At 51.6% G+C, this 19,076-nt stretch overlaps 9 protein-coding genes across 9 annotated transcripts; 5 read left to right on the top strand and 4 right to left on the bottom strand.

Annotated features, from left to right (window-relative positions):
• Nucleotides 1-45: 45 nt before the first annotated feature.
• On the bottom strand, nucleotides 46-1,440 carry INS49_010040 (uncharacterized protein; the record flags this gene model as incomplete). Its single annotated transcript, XM_043170766.1, has 1 exon — nucleotides 46-1,440. One exon carries the CDS (start codon nucleotides 1,438-1,440, stop codon nucleotides 46-48), a length of 1,395 nt encoding a protein of 464 aa, XP_043025331.1.
• Nucleotides 1,441-1,765: 325 nt separating this feature from the next.
• Nucleotides 1,766-2,083, top strand: INS49_010039 (uncharacterized protein; the record flags this gene model as incomplete). Its single annotated transcript, XM_043170765.1, has 1 exon — nucleotides 1,766-2,083. One exon carries the CDS (start codon nucleotides 1,766-1,768, stop codon nucleotides 2,081-2,083), a length of 318 nt encoding a protein of 105 aa, XP_043025330.1.
• A 956-nt stretch (nucleotides 2,084-3,039) lies between these two features.
• Nucleotides 3,040-4,293, bottom strand: INS49_010038 (uncharacterized protein; the record flags this gene model as incomplete). The annotated part of the gene is made up of 4 exons (XM_043170764.1): nucleotides 3,040-3,169; nucleotides 3,223-3,395; nucleotides 3,463-4,094; nucleotides 4,209-4,293. 4 exons carry the CDS (start codon nucleotides 4,291-4,293, stop codon nucleotides 3,040-3,042), a joined length of 1,020 nt encoding a protein of 339 aa, XP_043025329.1.
• Nucleotides 4,294-6,027: 1,734 nt separating this feature from the next.
• On the top strand, nucleotides 6,028-6,699 carry INS49_010037 (uncharacterized protein; the record flags this gene model as incomplete). The annotated part of the gene is made up of 1 exon (XM_043170763.1): nucleotides 6,028-6,699. The coding sequence occupies one exon, from the start codon at nucleotides 6,028-6,030 to the stop codon at nucleotides 6,697-6,699; it is 672 nt and encodes a 223-aa protein (XP_043025328.1).
• Nucleotides 6,700-6,947: 248 nt separating this feature from the next.
• Nucleotides 6,948-7,838, bottom strand: INS49_010036 (uncharacterized protein; the record flags this gene model as incomplete). The annotated part of the gene is made up of 1 exon (XM_043170762.1): nucleotides 6,948-7,838. The coding sequence occupies one exon, from the start codon at nucleotides 7,836-7,838 to the stop codon at nucleotides 6,948-6,950; it is 891 nt and encodes a 296-aa protein (XP_043025327.1).
• Nucleotides 7,839-8,911: 1,073 nt separating this feature from the next.
• Nucleotides 8,912-10,118, top strand: INS49_010035 (uncharacterized protein; the record flags this gene model as incomplete). The annotated part of the gene is made up of 3 exons (XM_043170761.1): nucleotides 8,912-9,201; nucleotides 9,273-9,339; nucleotides 9,408-10,118. The coding sequence occupies 3 exons, from the start codon at nucleotides 8,912-8,914 to the stop codon at nucleotides 10,116-10,118; spliced, it is 1,068 nt and encodes a 355-aa protein (XP_043025326.1).
• A 1,113-nt stretch (nucleotides 10,119-11,231) lies between these two features.
• On the top strand, nucleotides 11,232-12,550 carry INS49_010034 (uncharacterized protein; the record flags this gene model as incomplete). The annotated part of the gene is made up of 2 exons (XM_043170760.1): nucleotides 11,232-11,496; nucleotides 11,553-12,550. 2 exons carry the CDS (start codon nucleotides 11,232-11,234, stop codon nucleotides 12,548-12,550), a joined length of 1,263 nt encoding a protein of 420 aa, XP_043025325.1.
• A 268-nt stretch (nucleotides 12,551-12,818) lies between these two features.
• INS49_010033 (uncharacterized protein) lies at nucleotides 12,819-14,282 on the bottom strand (the record flags this gene model as incomplete). Its single annotated transcript, XM_043170759.1, has 5 exons — nucleotides 12,819-12,903; nucleotides 12,976-13,288; nucleotides 13,356-13,411; nucleotides 13,465-13,542; nucleotides 13,624-14,282. The coding sequence occupies 5 exons, from the start codon at nucleotides 14,280-14,282 to the stop codon at nucleotides 12,819-12,821; spliced, it is 1,191 nt and encodes a 396-aa protein (XP_043025324.1).
• A 571-nt stretch (nucleotides 14,283-14,853) lies between these two features.
• INS49_010032 (uncharacterized protein) lies at nucleotides 14,854-15,616 on the top strand (the record flags this gene model as incomplete). The annotated part of the gene is made up of 2 exons (XM_043170758.1): nucleotides 14,854-14,957; nucleotides 15,043-15,616. The coding sequence occupies 2 exons, from the start codon at nucleotides 14,854-14,856 to the stop codon at nucleotides 15,614-15,616; spliced, it is 678 nt and encodes a 225-aa protein (XP_043025323.1).
• Between the last annotated feature and the right edge of the window lie 3,460 nt (nucleotides 15,617-19,076).

Here is a 19,076-nt window from a genome sequence, read left to right as displayed (position 1 = left end):
TTTATTGTTTAGATAGCGGGAGCAGAGCATGATCGTCCCAATATCCTAGAACGAGGCCTGGCCCAGATGCCTCCTCGCCTTGGGCCGCTCCATAGCTGCCTCCATCAGACCCATTTGGTCGACGCGTTGCCTTGCCCTCCAGGGCCTTACTCTTCCTCGCCCTACTGGCGCTTGAACCTGCTCTTCGGGCTCTTGGATCTCGACAGCGGCCTGGCTTTCAGGCGTCGGTATTGAGGACGGCGACTTGGTGAACACCAGCTGGTCGAAAGGCACAATTTCCGGCTCCGCCACCTCGAACTTCCTCACGGGAGTGGGGAGGTGGCCTGCGAGCCTACATATCGACAGCCTCGCACCATCAATGCCCATACCACCGAGCTTCGGGTCGCCAGCACCCGTGATGAAGATCTCAGGGTTCCAGCCGTCGCCCTCGAACCAGTCCATCTTGCCCGCCTTCTCCACCGTCCTCATCTCCTGCCAGATATGCAAGCAAGCCTGCCTCAGCGGCCCGCTGTTCTCCCACACGAAGGCATCTGTGTCATTCACCAGCTTATCCGCCTTTGTCAGGACCACACTTGTCTTGAGCCCCGCGTCCCGCAGTACCTCCAGCACCATGCGGTCGCCCTGCTTGACACCGGCAACCGCATCGATGAGCAGGATGGCGCCGTGTAGGATCTCCCTACGGTTGAGATACTTCAGGATCTCCTCACCCCAGTCGGCGCGCGAGTTGAGCCCGTACCCAGGCATATCTATCATGACCAAGCTATGCCGGGGCATGGGCTCCCTCCTCTTCCCCTCGGCGGACCTGCGCTCTGCGCGCCCGCGCCCGCCCTCCTTGCGCGCCTCCTGCTCCGCCCTGGTCAGCGGCTTCGTGGAAAGCGGCGGGCCGAAGCCGTAGGCGTTCATAGTCTTGGTACAACCGGCCTTGGCGCTCGTGACGGCGATGCCGGCGCGGTTGTTCTTGGACCCGTGGCTCGCGCCTGCCCGCTTGCCGCCCAGCCCGGCCAGCGCGTTGATCAGCGTCGACTTGCCCACGTTGGACCGCCCCAGCACGCACACCTCCGGGATGCGCGTGTTGATCGGCAGGTGCAGGAAGCGCGGCGCCGAGTAGAGGAACTTCGGGCTGCTAAAGAGCGAAGCGGACCGTGTGAGGTCGAAGGGTGGTGTGTCGAAGACGAGGTGGGCGACGGGCGGTTGGACGGGAGCCGGGGAGGGATGGAAGGAGAGGGCGCGTGGAGGGGCATCGTCGCGGCTGTGGGTTGGAGGGGAGGGAGGAGGTGGTGGTGGGCGCGATGGTTTGGCCGATTTCGAGTAGGGTCGCCGGCTGCAGGTACAGAGGGGCACGGCAGACTCGAATCGGGGCCCAGCCATGACTGCCTGCAGGAACACCGGCCGTAGGGCTGGTGGCATGGCCAGCAGACTGGCTATACCTCGTGGGGGCATGTTCGCATGTGAGATGCGACTTCACCACGTGTGCAGCTCAGGGGGAAGCGCGGCGGCTGAGATGGTGTCTGCTGATGGTCAATGTCTCTGAGGAAACGGCCCCAAGAAAATTCGCCTGTGACGACAGTGGGTGACCTCCGGCAGGCATGACAGCTCCTGCGCAGAGCTTCCGGCGGGCAAAGCTGGGACCCCTGTAAGTGCAATTCTCCGCTTGGACTTCACCTTCGGATTCATCCGGCGCAAAGCTATCGCCATAATCAACTTCTTCCTTGAGTTTGGTTGAGTCTTGCTAAACTGCGACTTCGCTCCACGATACTCTACGGCCATGTCCTCCTCAACAGCACCACGGCTTCGCGCCCTCTACCGCTCGTTCCTGCGCGAGCTACCGCCCCGACCGATCCTCTCTAAAACGCCATCGCCGCTCCACCAGCGTCTCCGCGAGCACTTCCGCCCCGAAAAAGCCCCAGAACAGGCCGTCGCGCAAGCAGAGCAGTACCTCGCATACATCCGCGCACAGAGGACGTACGTCACACTGCTGGAGAGGTACAACCCCGGCATGGGAATGGACGAGGAGGAGCGAGTGCGGTTGACCGCGAAGAGGGTGGGCATGAACCTGCCCGTCGAGTTCGGGAAAGAGAAATGATTCTTGCCAATTCTATTGAGCAACTATCTTTATCATACATGGTTGGAAAACTGACCACATCGCGACGTGGCTTCCGGCCCTTTGGCGACCATGCTTGGCACAATCGACGTGTCTCGACGGTCCGCGGCTGGGAGAAGAGGCTACGTCGGTCCCCTTGCTGGGGAATGAATCGCGGGTCGAACGTCAGACCTGAAGAGAGGAGACCACCGCCATGAGGGATGCCCGGGCGTCGCTTGCACCTATCCGGTGCCGGAAGACATGATGGGATGGAAGACTTGAAGCGGGAACATGGATTACGGGTCGGCTCGAAGTCACAAACGCGCTGTATACTGGACTTTGCGATGATGGTAACATACTGCGAGAAAAATTAGCTGTTGCTCGAACCGGGGGGCGCTTAGGCATTAAGCCCATGCACGGATATGGAATCATCAGTGAATAGAACAGTCCCTTCGGGCCTCTTGATGTGTTCTCTGGGCGACTACTTCCTTCGCATCGTGAAAGCTTTGTCAGTGTTCCCACCCGGGCCTCCTTCACCATGATCGAAATGACACTCTATCTGTAGTCCAGAGGTCCAAATATATTTTGAATATGGTGATTCGCACCTGTGCACAAACGGAGGGTACACCGGTACATCGCCACCTCTGAACCACGTAAAAGTTCACACACCCAGCACCCACACCCAAAACCCATACCCAACACCTACACCTACACCTAACACCCACACCCACACCCACACCCACACCCACACCCACACCCACACCCACACCCACACCCGACACCCATACACCCAACACCCACACGCCCAATTTGTACGCCTAATTCGACTTGAGCGTGTGGGTGTTGGGTATGTGTGAGCGAATTAGGCCTGGGTGATGCGCTCTGAGTAGCTACAGCTATGGCGTGAGTTGATGTACTGGTGTACTCTCCATTTTCGTAGATGCGACTCTCTGATTTCTTTATTTTAGCTGCTTTATTGTGAAATCCGTATAAGCGCCGGTAACACTGATGTCTTTCTCAGGGTCATACTTCTCCAGACCCTCTAACGGCGCGTACTTCTCGATCAGGTACACCATGTCATTGTATGCTCTAGGCGTGAGGCTCAGTAAAGATTTCAGCTATCTTGGAGGGATCAAACTGACATTTGCCGCGATCGGCTTCCAGGGTGACCCGCTGAATCATTCAGGTATGGGTGCATGCTGTACAACCGGTTTCGATCGTCCCACTCGTCGACTGGCTCGGATGGCTTGATGTAGCGCTGATACATGCGCATGTATGCCGGCGAGTTGAAATAGGATGCCCATGTGCACCGCCACTAGAGTTTCAAGAAATTAGCTTGGCTGATTCTTTTGACATGGTTAAATCAGATTGCGGGGACTGACGGTGCCGAATTCCATCTCATTATGCGCATCTGTGCAACCTGGATCGAAGACGAGGATCTTTCCTGTTTCCGTATCCCTTCCCACATTCCTCTCCCACAGGTCTCCATGTACGAGCGTCGGCTTGATGTCTCTGCCCTCGGACTGCAGGGCCCCAAGGAGGCGTGGAATCACCGCGTCGATAAGCTGCTTGCAAACGACATCGTACTCTGGCCAAGGACCGTTCGCATCGTTGTCATACTTGATGACGTCCTTGAGCTGGAGTGTGAACGACTCGGCCCAGCTGCCTGTCGAAGTCACGGTTCTTTCCATGCGACCGCAAACAACCGGTACGGGATACCCAAACATTCCGTTGGGCGAGGTTCCTCGCTTGTGGAGCTCTGCTACGACAGTCATGATCTCGTCTGGCTTGGGGGGCGATGAAAAGTCCATGTCGTGGAACACGCCCAGGAAGAAGTAGGTTGTCGTCCCCTGGTCGTCATATTTGCCCCATACGATGGCTTTGGGGCCACAGCCCGGCACCACCCTGTTGACGTTTGTCGCGGAGTGGTACTCGCCCTCGGCCAAGGCTCGAGCGCTTTGCCCCGTGGCGCATTTCAAGAAGAAAGAAACAGCGGCCCTTTGAGCCGAAATTCCTAAATGTATTTGTCCTGAAGATTCAAGGAGAACGGCAACGAAGACTCCATGTCGTTTTACGATTGGTGAATCACAACTCCTAGACAGTCAGGCGTGGTCGTCGAGTTGCTCACCATGGGGTCCCAGTAACCGCTCAGGTGCAATGACGGTCTTCTTGTTTTCACTTCCGACACCCACTTTAGCCGCTAAGGAGGTCATAGTAATGGTCAAGTCACTACATCTATGAATAGGTGGAGCTGTCATTGGTTCAATGTACAGTGTTGGTGGTTGAGATGCACCAACATCCAGGCCGGCCCAATCCCGGCAATCCTCTAGAATTACAAGGATCTGCTATTTATTCCCAAGTATTCTACTGATGAGACGGCAAAGAGTTTGCATACCGGCAGTGTCATTTTAGGTCTAGAGCTCTGGCACGATATGTTTGTGAGACCGTCAATTTATGTGCCCTTGAATTTTGCAGCACGGAGCATAGGCAGGCTCATCATCAAAGAGGTATGCGGCCAGCAGGATCCGGAACATAAAGACTTCTTTAATTCCTCCAACTGTGAGACCAACTTGCTTGCCACTGCTATCGCTGCATGCACTTGACATCGAGTTTGAATATAATAATAGTCCGCGGTGGTCATCAATTCTCAGCAGTATGTGCCTAAGTCTAGCGTCCGCCTCACTCGTCCTTCGGGCGGTAAATGAACCATTTCGATGCATTGCACCTAGACTGGATACTTTACGATTCAATGTGACTCTATGGAGGCTTTCAGATTGAATAGTAATCAGATCACGATATCTGAAAAGCATTTTGCGGTACTTGGAGGTCGAGGAGAGTTGTGAAGGCTATGAACACAGACCGCCACAGACGTGGGTTGCAGCCCAATGACATTGGTCCTTGTACATCGTTTGGTAGTTAAATACATATTCAATTTTCAAATGAGTTCTCCTTATATTAAAACGCCTAATGAGACCCCCCGTTACTTGAATGTCGATACGCATTGTGATCGGTGTCTCATCAGACACTTGAGCAGCACAAAGCATGCCAGTACTCAATTAGAATTTGGATGGCCTCAACGACGAGGTCATCCACTTTAACAAAACAAATCCCAGAGGCATATGGACCATCAGTACCAATCGATTCTTTTCACAGCTGAGCAGGACATGCCAACGTACTGGATTATCGGTGGCCTAAACAATGTTCAATGGCCTACGGACTATCGCCAGAACGTTGAGGATGTTTTCACACGTCAACTAACAGCACAGCCCAAAACTTGTCTGCTCAGTGGTCACACACGGCAACTACCGGGCAATCAGTTCGGTGCCATGACATGGCAAAGTCAGCTTGGTCCGTAATTTTAAACGCCGCGCCTTTCCAAGAAGTGCGAGTGTCTGGTCAACTGAGCACTCCGCCCCAGTGTTGGCTTTGATATTGCTACCAAGAGCTACTGAGGAGGGCGTTAATTTCCTTTGTGTTCAATACAGAACTGTTCCTCCCGGTTCGGAAAGCTACTTTTACCAGAATGGTCAGATGAGTGCGTACCGGAATTCTCGGGTCTCCAAACCCGCCGTTATGCGTGGAGAACAAGGTTCGCCCGGAAAACCTACAGACACCACCCAAGCAAAAATTTGGCGAAGCCCATCTCATTCAATGTATTCAGAGCGGCCACTGGGATTATCTGAAAACCTGCTAGTAGAGTTCACGACTAAATTCACAAGGGCCTTGGAACACGAGGTGTGGTTGCCCATGAGAGAAGCAGATGGCGTTGAATGACGCTTCGATACGGCGCCACGAGTCGTGCTATTTGAATACAAAGAGCGACGTCTTCCATACTAGCCAGAATGATGATGAAAATTCGATATCTTCAACCAACGGTCCCTTCGTTTGTCCCTCTAACTCAAGTCTATCATTCACCACAACCCCAAATTCCCTCTCGCACCGGAAGGATGCAATCACCAAGCTCTAAAGTACTCTTGGCCAGTCTGATGGGCATAGTGGCGGCCTCCAACGTGGACACCACACCAGATTCACACCTTGTCTATAAGCGATCAAGCTGCGAGGCTCGCAATGTTTTCTTCCACTTCAACGACTCCTCCATCGGAGTCACACCCTCCTGCTCATGGAACGTGATCAACCTTGGTGCTCTGAGCATCTCGCAGGACAACCTCCCGCGTGCCTTATCTATAAGACAGAGCACAAATTGCACCGATGGCCCCATCACAAACTACACCGTAGTGGCTGGCGATTCTCTTGAAAAGATTGCAGCGACATTCGACAGTGGCGTGTGTGACATCGCAGCCGCTAGTGGTGTCGACAATCCGAACTTCATTGAGGTAGGCCAGGTCCTGACCGTCCCGACCGACCTCTGTGAGCCCGACAATGACAGTTGCATCACACCACCTGGGTCAAGACCATGTGTGCCGGAGGAAGAAGGAGCGGACCCGACTTATGAGATCCAGGCTGGCGACACATTCTTCATAGTTGGGCAGGAGTACAATGTCACAGTCGACGCAATCCGGGCAGCGAATCCGTGTGTGGACCCGTCCACGCTGGAGGTTGGGCAGGAGATCAATATCCCTATCTGCCCAGACTGTGACTCGTCTACGTGCAGTGACTAAACAGAACTTTGGTTTAATAGAAGGGGAAACCATTTGAATGAACTCTTCTTAGGCGTTGGATGCGAATACAAACTCTGGACTACGCAGTATATCAGCAAGCTTGTATCTTTCAGCAATGTCATGATTGTTTTAATCACAATCTTCTTTGTATTCAGTTCGAATGTCGCGTGAATTCAGGATCAGTCCTTTGTTGCTAGGTCATATAAACCACCAGTTCTATGTTATTTTTCTTGATCCATCAGAAGGGCCTAAGTATCATAAAGTACCAAACACCGGACTTCAATACTCTGACGAGATTCGTTGTCCCGATACACCGGATCCTCAAATGCTGAATGCAGAGCTCGTCTAGCGACCGTCTCATTCGAGTCGAAGCATTTGATGAGTAGCACTTCGTCGGGTCTCAGAAGGTGCTTGTAATACCAGCGGTGAGCCGGATTATGTCGCACAACCCATTGTTCTCCATGATAGTCGTCCTCAACCATCACCGCCGCCACGAGGTCTGCATCAGGCACCGTCCGTGCATCGGCAACAGCAATGGGGTCCTTTTGAATTGTCCTGATAGGGCGCCAGACATTTATGATCTGGTATCTCTTCTGCACCAAGGTTTCTGCTTCCTCAGGAAGCTCCCATCTCAGTCGCAACTCTGCTCCGTCGTAGGACTGATCCACGTGCGTTTTCGTGACTGGCCCGCGGTTCGCAAGATTTTTCAGACCCAGGTGATGCCAATGAGTTGGGCCCCGTCTGACCTTGTGATTGAAGATGTGGACCCGACTAGCTCCTGTAACGTCTTTCAGAAGCTGCTCACACTCGGAATAGTACTCAGTTTCGATTTTCTTGTCGTCGATGAACTCCTTTTCCTTGCTTGGCCTTCGACAGTACTGGAACCCGTTGCTGTCGAGAGTGTAGTGCTCCTCATCTCCGCTGACATCTGATACCACAACGCTGTGAGGCAGATGAGGTCGCTCGTTTGTTATCCTTCCTTTGCCTATAACAATAGGCGTCGGCTTAGAGCCGTCACCGGGGTCGTCCCAGTAGTTCAATACACTTGCAACGTCATGCTTTCTCTCTTGCGAGTTGAGGCTCGAGCGCTCCCACGAAACAGACAAGTCGACTGGAGGGTTTGCAGTCTCGGTCGCCATTAGGCCGGCAGTGATCTCGAGTGTTCTGGAGTCGTTGGTATGAAATCACATTAATTTTGCTTGTTTTGTTCGCGAGTGCGTATCGAAACTCGCATCCGGCTTGATATGTCGACGGATGAAGATACCCGTCATGTGTGCTCCGACGATGATACCCTGTCGCTTGGAATTAACATCTGCCGAGCTTGGCACGCTGGTGATTGGGTGCCGATCTTGGCAAGGTATTGAATAGATGGTAGCTCTTATCAAGCTGGTGTGTAGAGCAGCATTTATGCACATCCCCCCTCTCCCCAATTTGGGAAGTCGATCGATGGAGCAACCGACGACCGAGGTTGCGAAGTCGAGGGAGCGGAGCGTTCTTAGATTGGAGCATTCTCCCGAAACTTGTCTGGCTGAAATGCTCAATTGCGCTGATATATACCTGGATTGACCACAGAATATGTTACTCTCCCCATATTTAGCCGGTATCATGTGCAATATCGGGAACAGCGGGAGGTCGTCCAGACTGCTGAGTTAGGCAGGCGAGCAGACAAGCAGATGTCACGGCAAGGTTGGGGTCGCAACTCGCCCCGCTGGTCCCTCAAGCGCTTCGTTTCATGACGATCATAGCTACGTCGTGATCTGAGAGATTCTCCGGTGCTCATATAGGGTCGCAATGTACCGAAGTGAGGGGAATGGTTACACACACTCGTATAAGCGTTACTCGTGGGGCCGGAGCTCGTTCACGCGTGCACTGGGATTGGTAATGATTGAGAGCCAAGAGATAGCAATATTGGTTCGTCCTATATGCCACCAGACCTCTGTGTTTAGCCATATCCAAATGAGCAAAAGCAGGAACATGGAAGATCATCTCAGACATTTCCTCTCTGCAACGTGAAAGAGGGGAAGCATTAATAAAGACATAATCGGCATCCGTTCGGCTGGAGAGTGAGCAAGCTTGCCCTCATTGCATCCAGCATTGGTTTATAAGTGGGCAAAGCCATCCCTGATGCAACCGAGTCACGACAGACCGGCATCTCTCAAGACAGTTACTGCAGTAAACTTGCCTCGCATACACCTTGTCAACCTCTATCACTATGGCGATCCAGGAAGCAATCCCAGAGTCGGTTGAGTGGAATGGGAAGAAGACGCCCATCTATCCGATGGAGACGGTCAGTTTCGAGCGTCTGCTCTCTCAGGAGCCAGCCGAACTTGACAAGGTCGTTCGCTGCTGCGAGACCGAAGGTTTCTTCTACCTCGACTTGCAGGGAATTGACGGCCGACGGATGTTGGAAGACCAGCAGAAGACTCTCGAGCTTATGCACCGGTTTTTCGAGTCGCCTCTGGAGATTAAGAACCAGTATGGTCTTATTTCTCCCCATCTTGGGTACGTAACAGATGATCAAGAACACGTTTTGGCCTACTCCTACACATGTGCTGATCAATTGGTGAGACTAGCTACGAGCCTGTAGGCTCACGCACCGGGGTTTTCAAGGACACCAAGGATGGATACGAAATGATCAAGGTTAGTGGACACTTTTGCTTCCTACGCCATACAAGACACTTGTCTGACAAAAAAACGATTATCAACAGGTCGCTCGAGACGAAATCCAAAAGTCTAGCCCCCACTTGCCCAGCAACATCAAGAACAGCCCGGACATCAAGATTCTGGAGAACGCCATTGCGGGCTGCAACATCATCACGAAGACCATCCTGTCGTCGCTGTCTTCGGGGCTCGGGCTCACTGGTGCTGCCCGGTTCGAGAACACTCACCGCAACGACCGCCCGTCCACCACCACCCTGGCCATGATGCACTACATTCCTTCCGACCCTGTCGACCAGAACATCGGGCACCAGAAGCACACCGACATCAGCTCGCTGACCCTGCTCTTCAGCGAGCAGTGGGGCCTCCAGATCCGCCCGCCAGGCGCCCGCGAGTTCGGGTTCGTGAAGCCCAAGGACGGCTGCGCCATCGTCAACGTCGGCGACTCGCTGCGCTTCGCGAGCGGGCACAAGATGCAATCGTGCATCCACCGGGTCGTTCCTTTTGACCCGACCGAGCACCGCTACTCGATCGCGTACTTCCTCCGGGCCGAGGACTCGACCATGTTCACCGACAGCGAGGGCAGGTACATCACGGCCGGCCAGTGGCACGACGAGAAGTTCTTCGCCTTCACCAACCCGCCCGAGCTCCTCGCCGACGTGCCGCCCTCGATGATCCTGGGTGGGATGAAGGAGGAGGAGGACAAGGATGTTGCTGCCCCCGCGCCGAGCGTCCCCAAGGAGATTTCGGTCGAGACGTAGAAGCTCTGCCGTTGCGTGTCTGCCAGATGCCACATGGAACATTGAATTGATGCTGCCAGTCGCTCCTTAAATAGTTCCATAGGGGCCATCCAGATCTGAGTGCATCCTCTCGTTTACACTCAGACGATGATCTCTGGCACAAGATGTCTCATTGAAAGAAGTAAATACATCGCTTGCACTACAAAATTGTATCAAGATCGCCATACCATTTCGTGAACTTGATTCAACTACACATTTGTAAAGAATATGCCTTCGTCACAAGAAAATCGGAGGCGCATGTTCAAACCGCCTGTGCGTGTGTGTATGTGCTTTTTTACCATCCTACCATGCCTACCAGGGGGAGGGGGTTTTTTTGTCAACATCGCATCAGTATGTCAATGGAATAGTGACATAATAGTGATATGCAATCAAGGTTTTAACATGCTTTTTTTTTATATATCTTATATAATTTATATATTATTCATATAAAGTTATTCTTAATATATTATAATATAATATTAATTATAATATAAAGTTAATCTTAATATAAAAGGTAAAAAAAACCCTTTTTTTATTTTTAACTTAATTACTTATTCATTTTTATTAATTTAATTATTTATTATAAAAGAATTTATAAAAATATAAAAGTACTTAAAAATAAAACAAAATTTAAAATTAATAAAATTTAAATTAAAGCTTTTAATATAATTTCTTTTTAATAATATTGTAATAGCCTTTTATTAATATTTTGCTAGAATTATGAAATTTTGATTGAATGTTAAAATATGAATGCATTGCGTGACCCAGTCAGAAACCCCCCCCCCCCTGGTAGGTGCATTCCCAATTCAAGATTGCGTCACAAATTTCGTCACATCAACATTTTACCGGCATGTTAATGCACCTGCATACTGATATAGCCGCGCCAGCAACCCAAGACGGCTCAAGGTGGGGCCGTGACCCTGCGGCACCTCTCGTTCCGTCCCTCAGAGTAGATGTGTCTGAAGTACTCATTTTAGGACTTTTTTCGATGACAGCAGAGCCTGTCTATGCTTTTGCTTGCTTGTGTCAGTAATTGAGACGATGGAGGAAGATGATTACGTGCTTGTATGCCTCCACCATTCCCAAGATGACACCATGGAATCGAGACCCAAGTACCTAGCCGATGTCAACGATTTCATCGAGAATATTTCCAACGAATTATGGACGATCAATAGAAATATCCACGATAATCCGGAGCTCGGCTACGAGGAGCACAAGGCTCACGCACTACTGACGAGCTTCCTAAAATCGAAGAAGGGGTGGGAGGTCACTACTTCTGCCTATGGCATGGACACGGCGTGGGTGGCAGTTTACCACAGTGGTGAAAAGGGCCCGGTGGTATCCTTCAACGTTGAGATGGGTGCGCCTGCCTCTCCCGTGCCCTTGCCCCTGCCGCCGTTGACTGATCTGGAACAGATGCCCTGCCCGGCATGGGCCACGCATGCGGGCACAACCTTATCGCGACTGCGTCACTTGCCGGTGGCCTGGCAACAGCTGAGATAATGCAGCGGAAACAACTCAAAGGGAAGATTGTTCTCTTCGGAACGCCAGCAGAAGAAGGAGGAGGCGGCAAGATCCGCCTTCTAGAAGCGGGAGCGTATAGAGACCACGGGGTTGACCTGTCTCTGATTTCCCATCCGGGCATCCTGCACGACAGTGCACTCGTTCATACCACTGGTTATACCCGGTTCAAAGCCGAATATTTTGGCCGTGAGGCACATGCAGCTACTAGCCCGTGGTTAGGAATAAATGCGCTCGATGCAGTGGTGATTGCATACAATGGGATCTCTGTGCTTCGCCAACAAACGATGCCTGGGGACATCATCCAAGGGTACATCACCAACGGCGGGTCGGCACCACAGATCATTCCCGGATACGCCGCTGGGATCTTTGTGGTGCGTGCAAACGCTCCCTCGGGCCTGGACACCCCTTCTCGCCTCGAGGAGCTGCGCAGAAAGGTCGAGGCCTGTTTCCGGGCCGGGGCGGAAGCGACGGGGGCCGAACTCAAGATCACGGTGGAGGAGGCCTACGCCGAACACGTCCCGAACCGAGTGCTGGCCAAGTCATACGCAAAGTACTGGAACGTACTGAACCCGCCGAATCCAGGATCGGTAGAACAAGACATTCACATTGGCGCGAGTACAGACCAGGGCGATGTCAGCCACGCCATGCCGAGCTTGAACGCAAGTTTCTCTATCCCGCCTGGACCCGGCGGTGGGGGGCCGCACACTCCCGGCTTCGAAAAGGCATCAGGGACGAAAGAGGCTTTCCAGAGGTGTTTGAGAACGGGGAAAGCATTGGCTGGAACGGCGGTGGATATACTGGCCACGCAGGGCTTGCTGGACAAGGTCGTGGATCAGTGGAAGAAGGACATGGAGAATTCCCAATCGCGCACTGGGCTTCCGATTTCATGAGAAGCTGCGTTGTAAGAATGTCAAATATGAAAGGATGTTATCCGTATACATTGGAGGGTGGCGAATTTGCCTCAGCCTAATCACGCCCACGTATGTCAGAAGCTGTCGTAGGTGACTTGTGTCATAGCACATCATGAGAAGTGACACTATGGGCCAATCTCGGCTCGAACGGATCGTGGTGAGTCAATAGTTGTCATACGGCGACGAGGTCCATGTAAAACGTCCGCTTGAGCTTTATTGAAATTCTGAAGAGTCCCAGTGGCGATGATCAGAATGGCTCGTCTGCATATGCCTTTTCGGTCTCATCATATGCATCGTAAGACCAAATCCATTCCTGTTCAAAAGAACCAACCCTGTTGTGTGCTTATCAGCACATGTTTTGATCGAGTACATCTCTAATACGCTCCTGACTAGTACTCACTTACCAATCATGCACTGTACTTGAACTTTCCACGGGCTCCCCATGGGAGTGTTCTTGAAGCTCACGCAACTTGTCAATCTGAATGCATGTCTCGTCGAGAAGTCTCTCAACTCTATCCTTCCTTAGCCGATCGTACAATACTAGCGCTTTTGACAGCTGGTTTGGAAGCGCTATATGGCTCAGCAGGTGGCCAAGTGTCGCAGCATCTTCCAACCCAAGGTTGAGACCCTGTGCCAGGAAAGGAGGAAGTGAATGACAGCAGTCACCCGCAAGCACGCATGTCGCCTCTGGGGAGATCATGGTGGGCGGCGGAGGCACTGTGCGTGTATTGTCCATTAGTCGCGCGACATCCATCCGAAGAGCATCCAAGTTGGGTCTTCTCACCATGCACTAACTGCCACTTGTTCACTCGCTGCGCCGCGTTGAATATTGCCGTTAAACTCATCAACAAGTATCAGTACATGGCTACGTGCGTAACCTCTCAGAAACTCACAGGGGATCCCAGCTCTCTGCAAGCTTCTTCAGTTCCTCAATGACAGCACTAGTGCTTGCACTCCCTGAAGAGATGTTGCTTTGTGTTGTCAGCAAGAGGCTAAGTTGGGTGCCGCCTCTAATGGGAAAGCAGAGAGCGTATGAGTCTCGGCCAGCCCACAGTCGGTTTTGCGCAGAGCTCATGAAGTCCCAGAGATCACTATCCCGAACTTGTCCCCGGTCAACAGTTATGCGGTATGCCGTGTACCCGGCTGGCTGAGGTATAATCTCCTGCCCCAGCACCTTTCGTCTTAGAGTCGACCAGGTTCCATCTGCAACTACCACGAGGTCCCCCTGCCGCTTCTCGCCATTTTCGAAAGTGATGGTGGGCTTGGAGCTGTCAATGTCTGTAATGCGAGAAGAGTAGTGTATTTCGACTCCCAGATCGGTAGCTCTGCGAGTCAGACCACGCTGCAAATCAACGCGATGCAACGTCCACAGCGGGAATTGGTAGCGATGAAGAACCTGCTCGTCGTAATTATCTCGACTAGCGAGAAGTTCACCATTGAAATCATGTATCTGCAATGTCCCGGGAGCTGTTATCACCGGCTTCAGGATATCATCCACGCCCCACCTCGATAGTAACCTGGTTCCGTTGGGCGAGACGTGAAGTCCAGAGCCGAACGGGTGGATAGTCCCGAAAGCCTCAAAAACGGTCGCCCGGTTTCCTGAAAGTGCCACGGAGATAGCCACAGCCAAGCCGCAGAGCCCACCACCGACTACGAGCACGTCAAGTGCGGCAGGTGAAGAGAGAGGAGGAGGGACCGGGGATTGTGGCATCTCAAATTGCGTGCGAAGAGGGATGGAGGAAAAAGTATGGGCGCTAGTTTTTGCAATGACATTTGTAGAACTCGGCGAGCAATGGCCGTGTTTATGGTACTGAAGTGGCTTCCTCACGTACGAGCATGCATGTGAAAAGCTATAGGTCCCGTAGAAGAGATGGTGGTTGGCGGCTAAATTCCTTGGCCGTTCTCAGCAATTGATCCGCAAGGGTGTCTGGGCATGGAAGCCTACACCAATTGCAGTCGTAGCAATGCAGACACTTGGAGGCAACACCCCTAGAAAAATGTCAGCACTTGAGATTTCACACTATCAAGGCCACAGGGTTCCCCACACTCCATCATCTGCCGAGATATCTTGGAGTCACTATTCGAATTAGTAAGAAATGTATGTGGGGCAGATGCAAGATTATCGCGAGTGTTTATTTTTCGTAGAGTCCAGGCCCGAATTTGAACCAAGTCAATGTAGAGGACATCCAAAGTATGTTCACAGCAGACGCGGTTGAATTGGTTGCAAACTTACAGTCCTTCTGGCATGCCGGCAGTGGCTTAGAGGACAAAACACTCTCAAAATGGCGTCCAAAATCGAACCTCAAAGTCCAAAGCTAGAGATCCGTCATGGTGAGGCGGGAGAAGATGTTGCCACGAAGACTGACGCCAACGCGTCTGACCTTCGGTTGGACAAACATGGACTCCCGCTGTCTCCTCAGCCAAGTGGACGCAAAGACGATCCCCTGGTAAATCAACCTCCTCCCACTCAGGCTCATCCGAAATTCTAACCTCGGTCAGAACTGGCACCCAGCCCTGAAGCTGGCAGTCTGCCTCCAGGTCTCGATCCTGGCGCTCCTCGGGCCCATGGCATCCGCAACGCCGAACCCAGCCTTCGTTACCCTCGGCCGCGCGTTCGGCATCACGCCCGTCCAGGCCTCGTATCAGCTCGTCGTGTACCTCGTGTTCTCGGGCGTTGGGCCGCTGTTCGTTATGCCCTTTGCGAGCGCCACCGGTCGCCGGCCCATTGTCGTGTCGTGCTCCCTACTTGCCGCGGTCACCAACATCATTGCGAGCTACTGCTCCACCTGGGCCGGCATCGTGGTCACGAGGGCGTTCAACGGCTTTGCCGTCGGCGCTACCGTCGCGCTGGGACCGGCTGTCATCTGCGACATGTATTTCCTTCATGAACGTGGCTTCTACATGGGCATCTTTGCGTTATTTCTCAACAATGGACCGCATTTTGCGCCCCTGATCGGGGGCTATGTCACTAGGAGTCTAGGATGGAGATACTGTCTTGCCATCCCAGTAAATACCACTTTCTCGGCTGATAGAGTGCCTTGCTAACGCTGTTGATAGGGCTATATCCAGCTCGGGGTCTTCCTCATGGTACTCTTCAGTTTCCCCGAGAGTTTCTTCAGACGAGACTCTGACCTCACCACTGAGTCTGTACCCGAGAGGTCGCTTCTCAGCCTCTTCTCCCTACGGCAACCAAGCGCGTTCCGAAAGGAGTTTCACCCACGCGAATTCCTTGGCCCATTCAGGATGACTCGCTACGTGTGTGTTGTGGTTCCCAACATTTACTACATGACGTGTCTCGCGTATGGCTCCGTCTTATTCGCTACTACGGGTTCTGTAGTGTACTCTACGTTCTATGGGTTCAACATAGTCCAAATTGGTCTGATTTTGAGCATCCCGCTACTTATTGGCAACTTGTTAGGCGAAGCCACCGCCGGGTGGTTTGTGGATTGGCTGGTGTATAGACATGCAAAGAAGCATGATGGAGTTGAGATACCTGAGGCCCGCCTTGACGCGCTCTGGCTTGCACTCACACTGCCGATTGGGACTATCATCAATGGAGTGTGTATCACTCATTTCGCAACGACAAGTTGGGTCGGTAATGCCATCGGAATGGGAATCTCCAGTGTCGGGTTTCAAATCGCCACAACCGTCACGTACACATATTGCACGGATGTAAGTGCTGAGAGAAGTTTCCAAGGTGGATGCACTTACTGACATAAATCTTGCAGTGCTATAGATCTCGGAGTGCGGAAGTGTCAACCGTGATCAACTTTACCAGACACATATTCAGCGCACTGGTCTCTTTCTACGCGTAAGTGACATCGTCATATAAAGTATGCACATTCAAGTGCTAACTTTTATCCAGTCTTCCCCTTGCGGAAGACATAGGTTTTCAGTACGCTTGGCTGGTGTTCGCATTCATCAACATTATTCTTCTCGTACCATTCTTCCTACTGCGCATCTTCGGTCAGAGAATACGGACGAGTGAGGGCCAAAGTTGATCGACCAGGTATTCTTTCATCTGAAATCAACCAAACCAGGGGGGGTTTGTTGAGATGGAAGACGTGCAGTTATTCGTAGCTCTAGATACTAAGAAAGGTGAAATGTTAGTGTAGATCGAGAAATTTGCGGGTATATACATATTAAGACATGTAATGCATCACGAGGCCCAGTCTCTTTGGTGACATATGCCCCGGTCATGCTACTGATGTATTTGAGAGATGCAGCATATTCATCTTGCTGTGTCCTCTCCCGAATCTCCGTCCTGGCTGTCTGAGCTCCGAACAGACCTCACTGACATTCATCACTATCAGGTCCGCCACTTTCCCAGCTTGAACTCTGGCGCCTTTGCCGTGCTCCTGAGATATCTTGTCATTGCGGTTTTATTTTGCCAGAAAGTCCTTTGAACGCGAGTTGCCTTTCCGGTGACTCCACTAGTTACAACACCCATTGCTGGAACAACCTGCAACATGCACATTGGAGGGTAAAGCTGAAGATGACTCCCGACGAAATTTCCATGGCCGAGTCAACTGCCCTGGTGGCGCACTTGCTTTGCAGCCTGGGATGGGGTATTGGCCGTGTCTTTGTTAAGTAGCCGCTTGACAGCTTTCACACCTCTCATCTATAGGTGGTGTTCAAAATCCAAGGTATCCCTCTGTTGTTGGATTTACACATGCAGCAGTACCAGTACCCAGGAAAAAGACAAAACTGGTTTGGACTGATGGTGTTGACGCGCGTGAAGGCCTTGTGGTCTTTCTCGTTGTTAGCAATAGCTATATTTGCGGCAGATATCCTAAGAGCTGCTTGAGATACTCTCAAGAAGGCTGCTCTTTCTCGCACTTCTCTCTCGATGGCAAATTGTCGCAACAACCCTCCATGTTGTTTGTTGAGTCGTTGAGCTTGGCTTATATCAGACTCCATACAGCATTCTCTGCTGAAGCTTTGCCAGTCGCCTGGAAGAAAAATATTCATCATTTGTTAGGGGAATATTCTTTTAAAGATGAAATGACATACCAAGTCAGGGCTGGGGCTAAGCAGAGACGGTATGGATGTCGACTGCAACGCGGGTGAGAGTCAGACCACTCAGACTGACCCTTAACGATGACCAACATGTTAAGTTTGACTCCACAGCGAACGAACTTTTCCCAAGACCTCTGGCCCACTACTTGGTCAGCTTGACGGGCATTCAACATGACACACAAGCCGGTATGAACAATATCCTTTCCGCAATGGCCCTGAAAGAAGAATTGAAGCGTGGAATGTATTATCTATAATCGGGACATCAGAATTATGACTTGGCACCACGTCAGTGAGTGACATAACTAACCTCCCAGCTTTGGACACAATCAATGGGCAAGACAAATTGCCGACCCAATACATCCTCAAGAAAAACGCCGTTCTCAATTGAAGCAACGAGTATTTGGGGAACCGATTGTAGCAATGGTCGTATGAAGGCTCGGTATGCGGTGAAGAGACACACTCCGAGAAGGATTCTATGTGATAACGAATTTTCAGCACAATTCTGGCTCTGGGTCAGGGATAGTGGTTCACTCACACAAATTGTCTAATCACGTCATTTAAAGTCTTCCACATCACCCACAGACTCACGAAAAGAGTTTGAGCTCTTGAAATGATATTTGACCCCGAAGAATGCAGGCTTTGGGTCTGATTCCGCACTTCTGCGCGAATTCTTACAGCGGATTCAAGGAAACCGCTGATGTTTTCAAGCTTGCGGTGCACGTGAATCGACTGAGCCTGAGTTCTAGCTTCTTGTTGTAGCACACTTCGTAGTATCACGCCCATTGACTCTTTGGTTGACTCTGAAAGCGCTTGAAATTCTGTCTGTTGAGAGTCCTGGATTTTCACATGGTCGTTCGATATTCGTTCCAGAATAGCATCTGTGGAATCATTATGGGTTTGAATTAGGGACTCAAGAATGTTTTTCATGTCCAAGGAAAAGTTGTGCATTTTCCGGGCATGCCGGAATCCGGACTTGTCAAAGCCTTCAAGCCCTTCCCGAACGAAGTCGCATAACTTCAGCTGTTTGACAGAAAGTTCCTCATCCTTATCTTTGATATCTTCCACGCATCTTGTCACTTTACTCTCCGCCCATCGATTGTTCGGGCTACAAGAGACTGAGTATCTGCTGGGAGACTCAGCACGAGCTGACTACATGAGTGTCAGCACTGTGTCCAATATAGAGAACCTGCACACACAGCTACTCGTGGTGACCTGATAATTACCAGGCTCTGTCAGAGGATATAGGCTTACGGGGTCTGGTGACTGAGACAAAGCTGAATAGCATCCATATTGCCTGAAATTCTTCGCCGGAGTCCGTTCACACGCTTTGAGATTGAAAGTGCCCACTGCACTTTGCGAGTCGCAGGAACTACGTTCGTCCACGATGTCTTCCGACCGAGGAGTCCTTGAAATCGACGCTGGACATACTTTAAGAATAACAGCACTGGCTCCCTCACCTGCGTACAGTGTTCTTGCAGATTGAGTA

This window comes from Diaporthe citri, assembly GCF_014595645.1.
Source record: "Diaporthe citri strain NFHF-8-4 chromosome Unknown scaffold_4, whole genome shotgun sequence".
NCBI classification, from domain to species: Eukaryota; Fungi; Ascomycota; class Sordariomycetes; order Diaporthales; family Diaporthaceae; genus Diaporthe; species Diaporthe citri.
This window is presented reverse-complemented; position numbering and strand designations above follow the sequence as displayed.